The sequence below is a fragment of the Vigna unguiculata genome, chromosome 6 (assembly GCF_037176805.1).
Source record: "Vigna unguiculata cultivar grain cowpea cultivar isolate G323 ecotype 2 chromosome 6, ASM3717680v1, whole genome shotgun sequence".
NCBI lineage: Eukaryota > Viridiplantae > Streptophyta > Magnoliopsida > Fabales > Fabaceae > Vigna > Vigna unguiculata.
In genome coordinates this window covers 25,778,256-25,794,483 of record NC_140797.1, presented here as the reverse complement: position 1 = coordinate 25,794,483, position 16,228 = coordinate 25,778,256, and the positions used below count along the sequence as shown (strand labels likewise).

At 36.6% G+C, this 16,228-nt stretch overlaps 1 protein-coding gene and 1 pseudogene across 1 annotated transcript; one reads left to right on the top strand and one right to left on the bottom strand.

Moving 5' to 3' along the window:
• The first annotated feature begins 2,515 nt into the window (after window positions 1–2,515).
• Window positions 2,516–3,621, top strand: LOC146885689 (transcription termination factor MTEF18, mitochondrial pseudogene; annotated as a pseudogene).
• A 10,888-nt stretch (window positions 3,622–14,509) lies between these two features.
• On the bottom strand, window positions 14,510–15,022 carry LOC146885688 (uncharacterized). Its single transcript, XM_085675049.1, has one exon. The coding sequence runs from the start codon at window positions 15,020–15,022 to the stop codon at window positions 14,510–14,512; it is 513 nt and encodes a 170-aa protein (XP_085531175.1).
• Between the last annotated feature and the right edge of the window lie 1,206 nt (window positions 15,023–16,228).

Below are 16,228 nucleotides of genomic sequence, written 5' to 3'. Positions count from 1 at the left end.
GATCCCTAAAATATCCAAGGACAAGAATGGTTAATATCTATGACATCTAATTGTTGTTTCTTGAGCATATATTCAAAATGAATTTGTTTTGTGATTGGATTTTCTCTGCCTTCTTTTCTACGTAAGATTTCATGTGATTGATTTGGCTTATAGGCTGATTCGTATTTTTTCTTTATGAGAGAAAGTTATATAGGTTCAAGAAAAGAAGCTGAAGAAAATTTTTAAGATGAACGTTGATCCTAAAGCAATGCGAAATGGCTTTGTTGCGAGTTTAAGTAGCTCCAGTAGTTGTAGATCATTTCTTGCAAATGGAGTATCTCGAGATGGGCCATACAATTATTTAAACAATGATTTCTCATTTCCACCAGGAGGCATAACTACATTGGTAATTGTGTTCAGCCTTTCCAATTTATTTATTTTTTACCAATATTTATTTCTTGGGGATAAGAAATTATGGTATGGTCTTTTACGGTGAACAACCCATAAATTGATCAGTTAACATGAAAAAGGCTATAAGTACAACAGTCATTATGATTGATGAAGGATCTACCTGTTGTCTCAAGTTGATAGTGACAATCATTTATTGTGGTAGAGGGGTTTCTCAAAATGGGATGTATAATCATTGTGTTCCAGAGCATAGAAAAAAAAACAAGTTTTTGTTCATTTTCATTTCCTTATTAACAATATTTGTGCCCCAATTTAGGTAGTAGATGAGTTTATGAAAAGACTAGAGGAAACAAAATGGTAAGTTTTGCAATCTGGATTATGGTATTTCTTGGTTAAATTTGGTGCAGATTTGTATTTTCTTTTGATCCCATTTATTTTTACATTTGGAGCTTTTAATTTTTTTCATTTACTTGTACTTTTCTTTTTTTCATTGTTACTCACGTGATTATTGAGATCTGGAGTTGCTTGTGTGGAGTTTGTGGATCGTGGTGGCCAGTGCCTTGGTGATCATGGTGGCTGGCATGTAAGTTGCAATTGTGAGATCTAGCCAGACTACAAGGAAGACTCTTCATTTTCTCATTTATAATGGCACTCTTTCCGTAACATATAACTTAGTATCTTGTTGTTTCAATCACTTATTTACTTATATTATAGCAATAATTTCACACTTAATATGTTGCAGGATTTGAGTTGTAACTGTTATTAATTTTTAATGCAGGTGCATGGCCTGATTGTTGGTGCGTACATGATTTGTTATAATTAGTAGTTTTCTAATTACAGTGAAAATTTATATTAAGCACCACATCCATTGCATCTTCATTCATCATCCACCTTTTGCTTCATGAGTGCATAGCCTTCTCAAGTACCAAGAATTTTACCTTTAAGGAGGTGGCTAAGCACAACTACAAAAAGGATTATTGGATTATAATCAAAAGAAATGTTAATTTTTTGTGATCTGAATTCAGTTTATTTTATCATGTGATTCTAGATCTATTTTCCTTAGTCTTTATCTTTATCTTGTATGAATATAATGTGTTAATAATCTATGGACGAATGTTGATGACTTTATCTTACTTTATTTGACAGTTTTATTTTTTTATTTGACTTTATCCTTACATTTTAGATTTTGAGTGTAATTGTTCCTTATACATCTCAATAATTTCCTTATCTAATTAATCGAGCAAATGATTCTAAGGTTGCTTCTTAATTATTCGTGAGCAGGAGGACGTGGGGTTCCCAGCACCGTCATTGGTGAGATTTCGCTCCTCAAAGAGATGCAGCATAGGAACATTGTTAGGTATTCACCATTTCCTTGGCTCTTTTGTTCAAATGCAGTGTCTCTTTATTAATGCTTAAATTGGAGGAGGTGTAATTAGTGAAGGAGGTCTTTTCATGTTGTTGTTTGTAGATGTACTGTGTAGGGTTTATTGCGGGAATAATTGATAACTTGTTTTTGATACTTTTGTTCCATTCGATTGTTGTTTATGTTTGGTGAATAGGTTGTGGTGTTTAGTTTTTTTAGTCATGTCAGCAATTTTTTTTTAACTCCTGCCTTTGGTATATCTCAATTCCAACAATGTGTGTACAGATTTGTGTTGCCTGGCAACTATGACAAACGTATATTTTAATGTTACTTTGATATAATGTGCTATTCTTAATCTAATTCTTCCTTTTAGTCAATTTGTTATTGAATTGTGCTTTGTGGTTGTGTGGATGACATGTTGCAGGATGTAGAGCACAGTGAAAAACAATTGTATCTAGTTTTTGAGTATCTATACTTGGATCTAAAGAAAGACATGGATTGATCTCAAGAGTTTGTGAAAGATCCATGGTAAGTAAAAGTGAGTGGCACATGTGGCTTTCTTTACTCCAATTATATTTTGGTAACTTGAGTTATAATTGTGAGAGTGAGGAAGGGATCTAATCTGGCTAGCACATATTGTCTTGTAGATTATCTTTCATTACTTGTGACGAGTGGAAGGGTTTTGCAGATTATCTTCCATTACTTTATTGATATGTTGTTCTTCAAAGTTTCTTATTTCAAAAACTTAATGATTTGTTGATTAAGATGGACAACGAGTATTCTAAGATCACAACCTGTTGTCATCACTTCCCCTTTGTGTTTGATGACCAGAAGGGTGTTGAGGTTCAGGGCTTTGTTTTGTGATCTGAGGTTGTTGTTTAGGAAGTTTGGTTTAGCTAGGTGTGTTGAAGAGAAGGGGAATGGTGTGGATGATTGGGTTAGGTTGTGTAGGAAGATAAGGTTGTTTTATGATTTGAATGCAGGGAAAAATACATGGGAGTTAATTAGAGGGAACAACGGTGTTGGTGTAGGTGTTATTGTTGAGCATGAGGAAGAAGAGTTGATTCAAGCAATTGAGTATTTTTGTAGGCTTGGTGCGAAGAAAGAGGATGTGGCACGATTGATTGTTAATGGACCGAAATTGTTGGATCTTGATTTGAAGATGGGGATGGTAAATGTGTTGAAGTTGTTGAAACACTTTGGAAAGAGTTCTGATGACAATTAAGGTGTGTAATATGCCAAATATGATGAAAGATTTGGGTTTACATGAGTGGTTCTTGGAGAAGATTAAGGATGTGAATCATAGTTTGTTGGTTAGTTTTGTCGCCAACAATCCCAATGCGGTAAGAGATAAAGGTTATCTAAGTTTTTTGAAGACTATTCAAGTGTCAAAAACTCGAACTCACAGTATGAGTAAGTTGAATTTTTGGCATGCCATTGGCTTTGGAGAAAATGCTTTGGCAATGAATATTTTCTCTTGTATGCATGGAATAAGTAATGAGTTACATGAGAGATTTGATTGCGTTCTACATCTTAGGATTGAGTTTTCAAAGGTCTGTAAAATAATCATAACTCATCCCAAGATTCTTAGCCAAAACCCTAAAAGTTTGTAGCACAAGATTAATTTCATGTGTCGGGAAATGGGATACTCACTTGACAATTTGGTCACTTTTTCATTATTCTTGTGCTTTGACTTAGAGAATCACATTAAACCAAGGTATAGGTCCCATTTGTGGATTATGGAAAAGGGTCTGTCTTCAAAAAGACATTCCATTGCAAGCATGGTTGCAACAAGCAACAATTTTATTGCCTATGCTCTTCAAATCCACCATGTTGCTCCGGAACATTGGTTTGAGCAATTTTATTCCTGAAATCTACCAATATGATGACTAATTTTTTTAGCAATTGTCTTTGAAACTCCAGCAATTATTCCAAATGATGATGTACAAATTTCTTAAACCATGTTAGTTCCTATATTTTGGTTTAGAGTTGAAGACAACAGACCATTCAATATTGTTGGAGAACTTGTGGAAGTGGTTTGTTTGCTTTGCAATGGTTGTGAGAAATTAAGAATGGTATGCAAATTTTGTTATATGGTTTCTTCATTTCCAAATACCTCATCTCTATTTTGACTTTTGAGACTAATCATAAATACTATGAACAGTTATTTATATTTTTTCTAGGGGATTATATTAGAGGTAGATTGACCATTTGTATTTATTTGTACTTTTTAGAATTACTTTATTGATTTCATATTTTGAAGTGAATTCATTTTTCATCTTTTTCATTCTAAAATTTTATATATGATTAACTGTTCAGAAAGTATCAAGTGCAAGGTAATACTAGATAACTGAGAAGATGCACCAATATGCATGATAATACTTTATTACATTCTATATTGTAAAAAGAATGAAGTTTTGTTTTTTTTTTCAAGCTTTATGGGGTATACAAATAAAAATTGTATCTCCCTTTTCGCTTTGACTTTATTGGGATAAGCCTTAAACTTAATACTATTTATTCCACCTTTGTAAACAATATCAAATTTTCTTTTTTTTTTTCTTTTTTTTTTCTCTCTCAAAGGTCTATTTTGAAAAGACGGTTAAAAGATGGTCCAAGTCCGAGATGCTAGCCAATTGTGCATAGGCCTATAATTCTTTTACATATGCACCTATTATGCACAAAAGGTAGCAGAAAAGTTACTAGAATTGTACACTGTGTGTCAAATAGAAATAATTGACAAATCAAATAGCATTCATTCCATTCCTTTAATTAAAGCTCCATGGCACAACAACACACTTGGCTTAACAACCATCAAGCGACCCCACTTAAACTCAAAGTTTTTCTACTCTTTTTCTTAAAGTTTTAAAAGAAATTAATGTGTTATTGGTGAAGTATAATTTCTTTTGCTAAAGGAGTTTTAAAAAGTTATTTTGTAAATTTTTATCAAGGTAATATGGCCAGAGATATGTTCCGCGGTAAACATATTATTTCATTATCATCGACATTCAATTAAAAATAACGTTTCTGATCAACCATTTAATTTGTTTTGCCATTGTGGAGTGGCACCAGTCAAACAAGGTGAAGTTACAATTTTGGCTATCACAAGAGATCCCTGAAGAACCCAACAACCTTGATCATCTACATAAATTAGACATGAGGGGAAGACAAGATGAGAACTGGGTTACTAGACATGCGCAATGGATAGAGGTTTGGAATAACCGGCATGACCTAACATTGAATGGATTACCGATGCTTGGGCCACTTCAACACACAATTGAGTACATGTCATGGTACATTTCAAACTCATTTTTGTATTTGTCAGTTCCACAAATGTTAAATGATCCTAGAATGTATCGTGCATCGACATCAGCAAATGTTTACCATGTTTAACACAATTTCGAAGATCAGCAATGGAAAATTTTAATAATTGCAAATGCTTTATTACTAAATAGCGAACAACAATTTCTTTAGATAAACTCAACAAGTTCAATGATCTTAAAGACCAATGTTACAACATATAAAAAAAAAAAAAACTAAATAGGTACAAAGTTGTCACACTTCTCAACTTTCATGAAGTTGACATAAAAAGATATTGTCACCGTAGGGACCATCATTGAGTGTCACTGAATGGCATGTTGAAGATCTTCGTCATTCCTTACAAAAAGGAACTCATCAATGCCTTCCGCAACAAATTCAGGAGGGACATGGTACCACAAATGGCTTAGTGGGGGCTCAGATGGTCCCATCAAATGACTTCTTATGATGATGCGCATATGGTTAAGAGTAACCCTATTTGGAAGTCTACATAGGGAGAACCTTTCATCTTTAAAATCAATAGCAGCATTAAAGGAATTATATGCATTCAACTCCTCAAATAAAACCATTTTTACTTACTATACTAGACCACTCCAAAACTTTCAAACTAAGGAACCACAACCTTAAATAGAACTGACTATCTTCACCTGGATAGTGTGCCAAGAAACATATTTACTCTCACCACTGTAAAAGCTGGCGCATCTTTGAAATAAAGGGCCTCAGTTGCACCTTCTAATTATGACAAGACCTATCAACTTTATTGGGAGGTGCCAAAGCTAATTTATTATATTACTCTTCTAAAAGGTAATAGATACTTCAATTGGGATAACGTGCCAATTCAAAAATTTACTTTGACCACTGTAAAAGCTGATACATATTTCAAATAATTGGCCTTAGTTGCACCTTCTAATTATGACAAGACTTATCAACTTTATTGGGAGGTGCCAAAGCTGATTTATTATATTACTCTTCTAAAAGGTAATAGATACTTCAATTGGGATAACGTTCCAATTCAGAAATTTACTTTGACCATTGTAGAAGCTGACGCATATTTCAAATAATTGGCCTCACTTGCACATTCTAATTATGACAAGACTTATCAACTGTATTGGGAGGTGCCAAAGCTGATTTATTATATTACTCTTCTAAAAGGTAATAGATACTTCAATTGGGATAACGTGTCAACTCAGAAATTTACTCTAACCACTGTAAAAGCTGGCGCATCTTTGAAATAAAGGGCCTCAGTTGCACCTTCTAATTATGACAAGACCTATCAACTTTATTGGGAGGTGCCAAAGATGATTTATTATATCACTCCTGTAAAAGGTGAAAGATACTCCAATTGGGATAACATGCCCATTCAAAAATTTACTTTGACCACTGCTAAAGCTGACGCATATTTCAAATAATTGGCCTCACTTACACCTTCTAATTATGACAAGACTTGTCAACTTTATTGGGAGGTGCCAAGGCTGATATTTAATTCAGAAATTTACTCTTACTTTGCAATTTGGACAAGACTTGTCAATGTTATTGGGATAGTGTGCGAATAAAGATACATAATTTTACCACTTCATAAAGGGTTATGTGAACGGTGGACCTTTTTGAAATTGTGCTAATACTAATATTATTTGTAAATGGGGAGTACAGAGGTAGTAAGTGGGGAGTTGTGATGATTATTTTGGTCTTCACTCCTCACACTAACCTTAACATAGTACAAATTCATTTCCATGACCATGACATTAAATGTTGGCTAATGTGGCCACTGAGTTTTTTAGAATTTTCGAGTCACACTATCTTCGAAATTGAGGAGTGAAGAACAATGAAGTGGGAAGTTATGTTGGATATTTTGGTCATTAGTACCTATTTTTGTTTCATATTTTCAGTTACTGCAACCGATAATAAAAAATTTACAATAATTCCCCATTTAATCTGACACGGCTCCCCACATACCATTTACTTTACTTATGGGATAATTTGTAATGTTCACCATCCAAATAAGCTACTATTCAATTTGGTCGTCATGGAAATAATTTACTTTTGTTGTTCATAACTCAATATCAAAATGTCCATCGTAACTCCCCACTTAATCCATCATTAGTCCCTACCTACCTCATTCATTAGTTATGAGACATTTTTCCATTATCCCCATCCAATTAACATTTAGTAGTCTTAGAAATATTATTGTGTTATCATATGATTACAATGAACATTTTTCTCTTGACTCTCAAGTTTTATATTTTCCATTTTTATACTTTCCATTGAATTACTGCAACTGATGTTCAAAATAATAAGAATAACTCACAAATTAATCCAACAAGACTCCTCACATACCTCATACATACTTTAAGGGACATCTTTTCATTACACCATCCAAAAAAGCTACTTTTCAATTTCGTGGTAATGAAAATAGTTTTTTTCTATGATACAATGACAACAAACATTTTGTCTTAACACTCAAGTTTCATATTTTACATTAACAAAACTGTTAGCGATGTTCATAATATTAAGAAAAACTCCCCACTTATTCCAGCATTACTCCCCACATACAGAACCCACAATAAAATGAAAGTCCACGAAGGAAAGATTCCAAACATAGCACCAAATTACTCCTATTAAAAAAAATTAATACTGCACAAATTATTAAAAAAAATTAAATTAAATCGACGCTTATATTTTCAAATTACACATAAAAAACTTACTACACAATACTAAATTTATTTTTAAATCAACAAATTCAAAAAGAAAATTTTTTTTCTTTCAAATAATACCTAAAATAACTAAAAACACAATACTACATCTATTTAAAAAATATATATTTAACCTTTAATGTAACATTTTTTACAAAAAGAAAACAAAAAATAACTCATATATATTTTATTAAAAAAGTTTAAAAATATTAATTATAATTTATTTAAAAAAAAAACAAGTTCAGAATTCGGATCCCTGGGACCGAATTCTGACTTGGAATAAAAAGAAAAAAAAAAGCATCATAAGTTGGAATTCGGCTGCTAGAGGACCGAATTCTCAACTGAAAAAAAAAACTGTGCCATCCATGTAAATTTAAACTACAGTATGCTATTTAAGTAAAAAAAAGTGGTCAACCGTGCTTTTTGGGAAAAAAAATCGTCACTTACCTAATCTACCAACCTAATTAAAGTTAAATTACAAAATTTGTAATTAAAAAAATTAACCAAATTAAACCGAGTATTTTTAACTCTACATTAAGTCAAATTATATGACTTTTAACACATATGTTCAACTAAAATTAAAGTAAATTTATACATGTTGTTGTCTCTTCTTTTCTTTTATCAACAAGATGTGGATTCTCTTAGGCTTTGTTCTTTTGAGTGGATTTATTCTTTAAGAGAATCGGAGAAGAAGATATAAAAAGTGATTACCTTATTCTTTTTGGAGTGATAGAAGTAAATGATAGGAATGGAATAGAGGGATTGCTAAAATATTTCATCCCATTGTTGTTGAAGATATTAGAAGGTAATGAATAAGAAATTATCACTTTATTCTCGTTATATTTATTGATAAATTTTTCAATAAAATTTTGTTTTAGATTATTTGTTAATCATTTAATGAAATAGTAAAGCAATGATTTTAATTTATTCTAGTATTTCAATTTTGATATGTTTTTTTTTCTATGTGTCATGTGAAAATATTATTTACTTTAAAATTTTTAGATAACTTAATTTATTAATATTTACCAATTTTAATTTTTTAACAAATATATATATATATATATATATATATATATATATATATATATATATATATATATATATAATTTTAGTTTTAATTTATTAATAAAAATAAATAAAAATTTTATTATTAATAAACATCTAAAAATTAAAAGTATAACCAATATATAATTCTATAAAATTTGAAGAAAATAAAATAAATTTATTAAAAATTGTTACCTATATTATTAACAAACATAATCAAAACTAAAAACTATCTTCATATGAAATATGTAACATCCCATTTAATAGTTTTCACACTACCAAATAAAACATTATATTATGATCAAGCACAGCAGATAGTAGGGAATAACTATCATGTATATATATATATATATATATATATATATATATATATATATATATATATATATATATATATATACAGTTGGTACAGTTATCCAAAATAGCCATATAAATCCAAAAAGGCAAGTATAGGCATAAGAAAAAGGCTAAACTGCACATCCCAAAACTTCACAGCATCAAACCCAAAAACTACCACGGGACATCCTAGAAAAAGCATCAACTCCTGCTCAGAAGAGGGGTATCTTCATCTGGATTTGGCTCTGCTCACACCAACCGTAGGTGATCATTGCAAAGGAGAACACACAAGGAAAAGCAAACATAAACAAGAAGTGTAAGCTAACTAAAATAAGAGAAAATGATACAGTTCACAATACAAATATCATTCATAACACATAGCTCAATTTTATAATTCTAGACTCCATATTCGGATTGTGTAAGCGACATTGGAGCTCTTGGTGGCTTGCACTCGAAACGGTTCCCAAACTCTGCAGAGTCTGGACATAAGGGGGTTATCACCCGACCGTTCCCAGAGTAAGTTCTCTTCGCGTCTAGGACTCGATCAAGTCCAAAGACTAGGACCTCCTGCTACTCCTCACGACATAATCCATTCTGCTCTATTTGAGCGTGAATGATTATTGGAGTTTTAGGATACCAACCAATAAGGAGTCCTCACGTCCTTACACACGCTAACATACTTATCTGAATTTCCCCTGAAATTCCATTCAACCACAACCTCTCTTAATTCATGTTCATCAAATTTCACCACACAGAATATTAACATAACATTTCAAGCATATAAGAGACTAAAGGTGCAAAGTTTCATTTAGACATATAACTTCATTCTTTACAATAGAACCACAAACTTCCCACTGCAGTGATCCTCGCTCAAGCTAGACAATCTAGCCCAGGCGAGAGGCCTTCTCGCTTAGGCGAGTCAGTCTCACCTGGACGAGGCTCTAATAGTGGCAAAAATAAAAACCTAGGCGAACTCTCACTCAAGCTAAGCTAGTTTGCTTAGACGAGAGTGTCTCTCGCTCAAGCGACGTCAGCTCGCCTAGGCGAGGCTTCACGCAAGAACAAGGGTGGGTTTTTCTTGTGTTTTCGCTCAGGCGAGAGTCACTCGCCTAGACGAAAATACCAGATTACGAACCTGTTCCCACATGAAGGAGCACAGATTCTTCACACACAAATCAATCACTCACCAATTCATGCAATTCAAACATCATTTCAACACTTAAACATGTAATTCAGACTCATCAAACAAATTTCTATACGAATTTGAATAAAAATGGTTAGCTTCCCTTACCTCTAAAGGTTACTAACTAGCTAGAACACTTCCAACCAATGGCACTTCAATTGCACAACCTATTGAGCTGAAATACAGGTTCACACGGTGAGAATAGGTTCCCAATTTGGCTCAGCAAGACTGGAGCTCCAAAATTTCGAATTAAGGAGAGATGGGGAAGGCTAAAATTAACTTACATGGAGGAAAAGGAATTGCAGCTGAGGGAAGAGGTCCTGAACAAGCCTCAGGTCTGAATTCTGCAACAGAAGAGAATGATTCAGACTTTTAGATGAAAATTCAGAATGTCTTCTGGTAGAGAGAAGGCACATAAAAGTAGAGAGGGAGAAGTGTTGTTCTGTGGTATGGGTAGCAGAGAGAAGAGAGTATAAGGGGAAGAGATAATGGGGTTTTCGCAATCTCCCCAACAACAAAAATTTTCGTCCCGAAAATTAAGACTTACCAGAGAACAGGTGTGGATATGATTCCTTCACCTCCTCTTCAAGTTCCCAAGTGGAATCACCCGTTCTTCTGTCCTAGATGACCTGAACTAGACTGATGGACTTCCCTCTTCGCTGCCTTGTCTGGCTATCACCAAGACCAACAGGCTGAACCTCCACTGAAAGATCTCCTCTAATCTGCAATTCTTCTGCCTCAAGCATGTGAGAGGGGTCAGGCACGTACTTTCTGACCTGGGAAACATGAAATACTGAGTGAAGGTTGGTAAACTAAGGAGGTAGGGCGATCTCATAAGCCACGGGTCTGATCCTCCTCAAAATCTGATATGGACGTATGAACTTAGGAGACAGCTTCCTCGAGCGAATAGCCCTCCCTAAACCAGTGGTCAGGGTAATCCTCAAGAAAACATGGTCTCCAACTACAAACTCCAAAGGTCTTCTCCTCTGATCAACATAGGATTTCTGCCTGCTCTGAGATGCCTTCATCCTTTCTTGTATTAGCTTTACCTTCTTAGTAGTTTGCCTCAATAACTCTGGTCCTACTACCACTGACTCTCCATCTTGGTACCAACACAAAGGAGTATTGCATCTCTTACCATGGAGAGCTTCATATGGCATCTTGCCAATGCTTGCATGGAAGCTGTTATTATAAGTAAACTCCACCAAAGGCATGACCTCGTCCCATGCAGCAAGATGATCAAGCACACACACCCGCAAGAGGTCCTCAAGAGACTGGATTGTCCTCTTGGACTGGCCATCTGTCTAGGGGTGATAAGTTGAGCTCATAGTCAGTCTGCTGCCTAGAGCACTCTACAACGTCTGCTAGAAACGGGATGTGAATCGTGGATCCCTATCAGATACTATGCTCGACGGCACTCCATGTAATCTCACAATCTCACTGATATACAACTATGCCAGCTTCGTCATGGACATCCTCAGATTTACTGCTAGGAAGTGGGCACTCTTAGTTAGACGGTCTACAATAACCCATATGGCATCATGGCTCTTCACCGTCCATGGTAAATGGGTAATGAAGTCCATAGCAATGCTATCCCACTTCCACTCCGGGATCTTTAACTATTGCAGCATCTCTCCAGGTCTTTGATGTTCTGCTTTAGCCTTTTGACAGGTCAAGCAGGATGACACATACCGAGCAACATTTGACTTCATTCCCGACCACCAGAAGGATTCTTTCATATCATGATACATTTTAGTCATGCCTGGGTGCATACTAAAACGACTATTGTGCCCCTCTTCAAGAATCATACCTTTCACCTCCAAATCTTTAGGTACGCAGACCTTGTCTCTGAACCTTAACACTCATCACTTCCTATCACAAAGTCCTTGGCTTTCTCAGTGCCAAGCAACTCCACTATTCTCCGCAGCTTGGGATCGAATAATTGTCTCTCTTTTATCAGGACGAGGAAATCACTAGACACGATTAGATGGTTGCATATAATGACATCCTCTCCTAAAACCACCTGCAACTGCATGTCTCTGAACTACTCCACTAAATCCAATTCCCTGGCCATCATATAAGATGCGTGGACTATTTTTCGGCTTAGGGCATCAGCCACCACATTTGCTTTCCCCGGGTGGTACAACAACTCAAAGTCAAAGTCCTTTAAGAACTTCATCCATCGCCTCTGCCTCATGTTTAACTCTTTCTGGTCAAACAGGTACTTTAGGCTTTATGGTCACTGAAAACATGGAACTGTGCGTCGCCATACAGATAATGTCTCCAGATTTTCAGTGCAAACACTATAGCTGCCAACTCCAGATTGTGTGTGGGGTAATTCTTCTCATGACTTTTCAGCTGTCTTAAGGCGTAGGCAACCACTTTTCGCTCTTGCATCAGAACACACCCTAATCCCTGATGGGAGGCATCACAGTAAACCTCAAAGGGTCTACTGGTATCAGGAATCACCAACACAGGAGCACTAGTCAATTTCTGCTTCAACTCTTGGAAACTATCTTCACACCGGTCGATCCAAGCAAAAGGCTGATCCTTGCGAGTCAGTTGTGTCAAGGGTGCCACGATCTTAGAGAATCCCTCAATGAACCTCCTGTAGTAGCCTGTCTGTCCCACAAAGCTCCTAATCTTAGTCACTGATTTAGGACGCTCCCACTTCAACACAACTTCCACTTTAGATGGATCCACAGATATGCCCTAAGTCGAGATCATATGCCCCAAGAATTGGACCGTGGTCATCCAAAACTCGCACTTTGACAATTTTGCATACAGTTGCTTCTCTCTCAAGATGCTCAAAACTATCCTCAGATGCTCTAGATGCTCTTCACGAGTTTGGGAGTATATCAAGATGTCGTCGATGAAAACCACCACGAACTTGTCTAGAAACGGCCTGAAGATTTTGTTCATATAGTCCATGAACAAGGCAGGGGCGTTAGTCACACCGAAGGGCATCACTACGTACTCATAGTGCCCATATCTGGATCTGAAAGAGGTCTTCTGCACATCATCAGACTTAACTCTAATCTCAAGGTACCCTGATCTCAAGTCGATCTTAGAAAACACTGCAGTGTCGTGAAACTGATCTAACAAGTCATCTATCCTTGGCAGAGGATATTTGTTCTTGATGGTTAACTTGTTGAGTTGCCTATAGTCCACACAAAGCCTAGAGCTTCCATCTTTCTTCTTGACGAATAACACTGGCGCTCCCCAAGGTGACACGCTTGGTTTGATAAACTGTTTCTCCAGCAGCTCTTCAATCTATTTCCTCAACTCTGCTAACTCAGCAGGAGCCATCCTGTAAGGTGCTATTGATATTGGTCCTGCTCCAAGCACCAGATCAATAAAGAACTCTATATCCCTAGAAGGGGGCAAGCCAGGCACATCATCAGGGAAAACATCTGAGAATTCCCTTACCACTGGCGTCCCAAGGTGACCATCTCCATTCTCAACAGATAGTTGGGTCAGAATTAAGAAACACCAAGATCCCTCCTTGATGGCTTGATCCACCTGTTGTGAGGACATCAACATATCTTTTTCCTCTGAGTTGGGGAATAACACCTTCTTCTCATTGCAATCAATGAGAATGTGATTAGTAAATAGCCAATCCATTCCCAAGATTACATCTAACCCCTCCAGAGGTAAACAGATAAGGTTTACCCTGTACTTGCGTCCCTCAACCTCGATCAAACATCTAGCACACATTATCGAGGTTCTAACCAACCCAGAAGCAAGTGTGGACACCACCAAGTCGTACTGGAGTTCCCTCGTCGGGAGACCCAACTCTACCACTATAGACTTCGACACAAATGAGTGTGTCGCTCCCGAATCATATAAAACATGCAAGCTCCTACCAGCAATCACACAAGATCCGATGATGAGGTTACCTGATCTATCTGCCTCTGTACCCGTCATGACGTATACTCGGCCAGCTGCCTGAGGCCTTGCACTTCCCCATGTCTGCTATGGCTGAGACTGCGTCGGAGGCCTCGACACTACACTCCTACTAATGGGGCAATCTTTGAGGAAGTGGCCCTCCTGGCCACATCTATGACATGTTTGCCTGCCGCCAAGCTGAGGGCAAGCACTCCTCATGTGGGGCCCTCCACAATGATAACAATGTGGCCTGTGAGATTGATGTTGATGGGACTAAGGTGGAAATCTCCTGGACCCCTGAGGCTAAGGTCTAGAGTAGGGTTTCCTCCGATCATCCTGTCGGCTCGTGGACCCATATGGTCCTCCCACCTTCTGCTGAGGTCGCTGTTGAGCTTCAACTTCAGCTATTAACTTCTCCATTACCCTTGCTTTGTCCACCAAGGCAATAAATTCCTTGATAGAGAGCGGAGCCACCATGAGTTTGAGATCACCTCTCAACCCATTCTCAAACTTCCTACATTGCCAATCCTCAGCCATCCTCAAGGTGTGGAATCTGCCCAGGTGCTTGAACTTTTCAGCATACTCTAATACTGACATCTCTCTTTGCATCAGCTGCAAGAACTCTACCTCACTGTTTGGGAAGTACTCAGCATAAAACTTCTTCTTGAACAACTCCCAAGTGACAGGCTCCCTACTGTCTTCTAGCATCATCTTCATACTAGAACACCAGTGGACAGCCTCTCCGGTAAGCAGGTACTCAAAATATGCTAGCCTATTTTCTGCTGGGCACCTCTTAGCATCATAAATTCGCTCCATATCTCTCATCCACTGATTTGCCTCATTCGGGATGGTCTTGCCATCGAAGCGGGACGAATGATGTTGAAGAAAATCCTCAAAACTCCACTATTGTACTCGTGATGGTGGAGCTTGGGAAGATCCAACTGCAGAACGATTCTCCTTTAACTAATGCAGGGCTTCCAAATGCCTCTACTGAGTCGCCTCCGCTGCGAGCTTAGCAGACTCCATCTGTTGTAAGGCTAGGTTGTGCTGATTCACCATGTTAGCATTTGCTGTTGCAGGGCTGCTAACATCGCCTTAATTGTCTCCACCCAGTGAGAACTATCCGGGTTTGGAAGAGGAGGAGGAGGAGGCCTAGGTGCCATAGCTCTGACCACACAAAGAGAGGAACCATTAGTCTAGCTAACAGATACCACAACTACACCAAAACACAATGAGAAACACACAACAGAAGCTAAGCAAGCTCATACCTACAAACCCTATAGGAACTACTACTTTGATACAAAAAATGTAACATCCCATTTAATAGTTTTCACACTACCAAATAAAACATTATATTATGATCAAGCACAACAAATAGTAGGGAATAACTATCATATATATATATGTATATATATATATATATATATATATATATACATATATATATATATGTATATATATATATGTATATATATATATATACATATATATATATACATATATATATACATATATATATATATATAACTTGTACAGTTATCCAAAATTGCCATATAAATCCAAAAAGGCAAGTATAGGCATAAGAAAAAGGCTAAATTGTACATCCCAAAACATCACAGCATCAAACCCAAAAAATACCACGGGACATCCCAGAAAAAGCATCAACTCCTTCTCAGAAGAGGGGTATCTTCATCTGGATTCGGCTTTGCTCACACCAACCGTAGGTGAGCATTGCAAAGGAGAACACACAAGGAAAAGCAAACATAAACTAGAAGTGTAAGCTAACTGAAATAAGAGAAAATGATACAGTTCACAATATAAATATCATTCATAACACATAGCTCAATTGTATAATTCTAGAATCCATATCCGGATTGTGTAAGCGACATTGGAGCTCTTGGTGGCTTGCACCTGTAACGGTTCCCAAACTCTGCAAAGTTTGGACACAAGGGGTTATCACCCGACCATTCCCAGAGTAAGTCCCCTTCGCGTCTAGGACTCAATCAAGTCCAAAGACTAGGA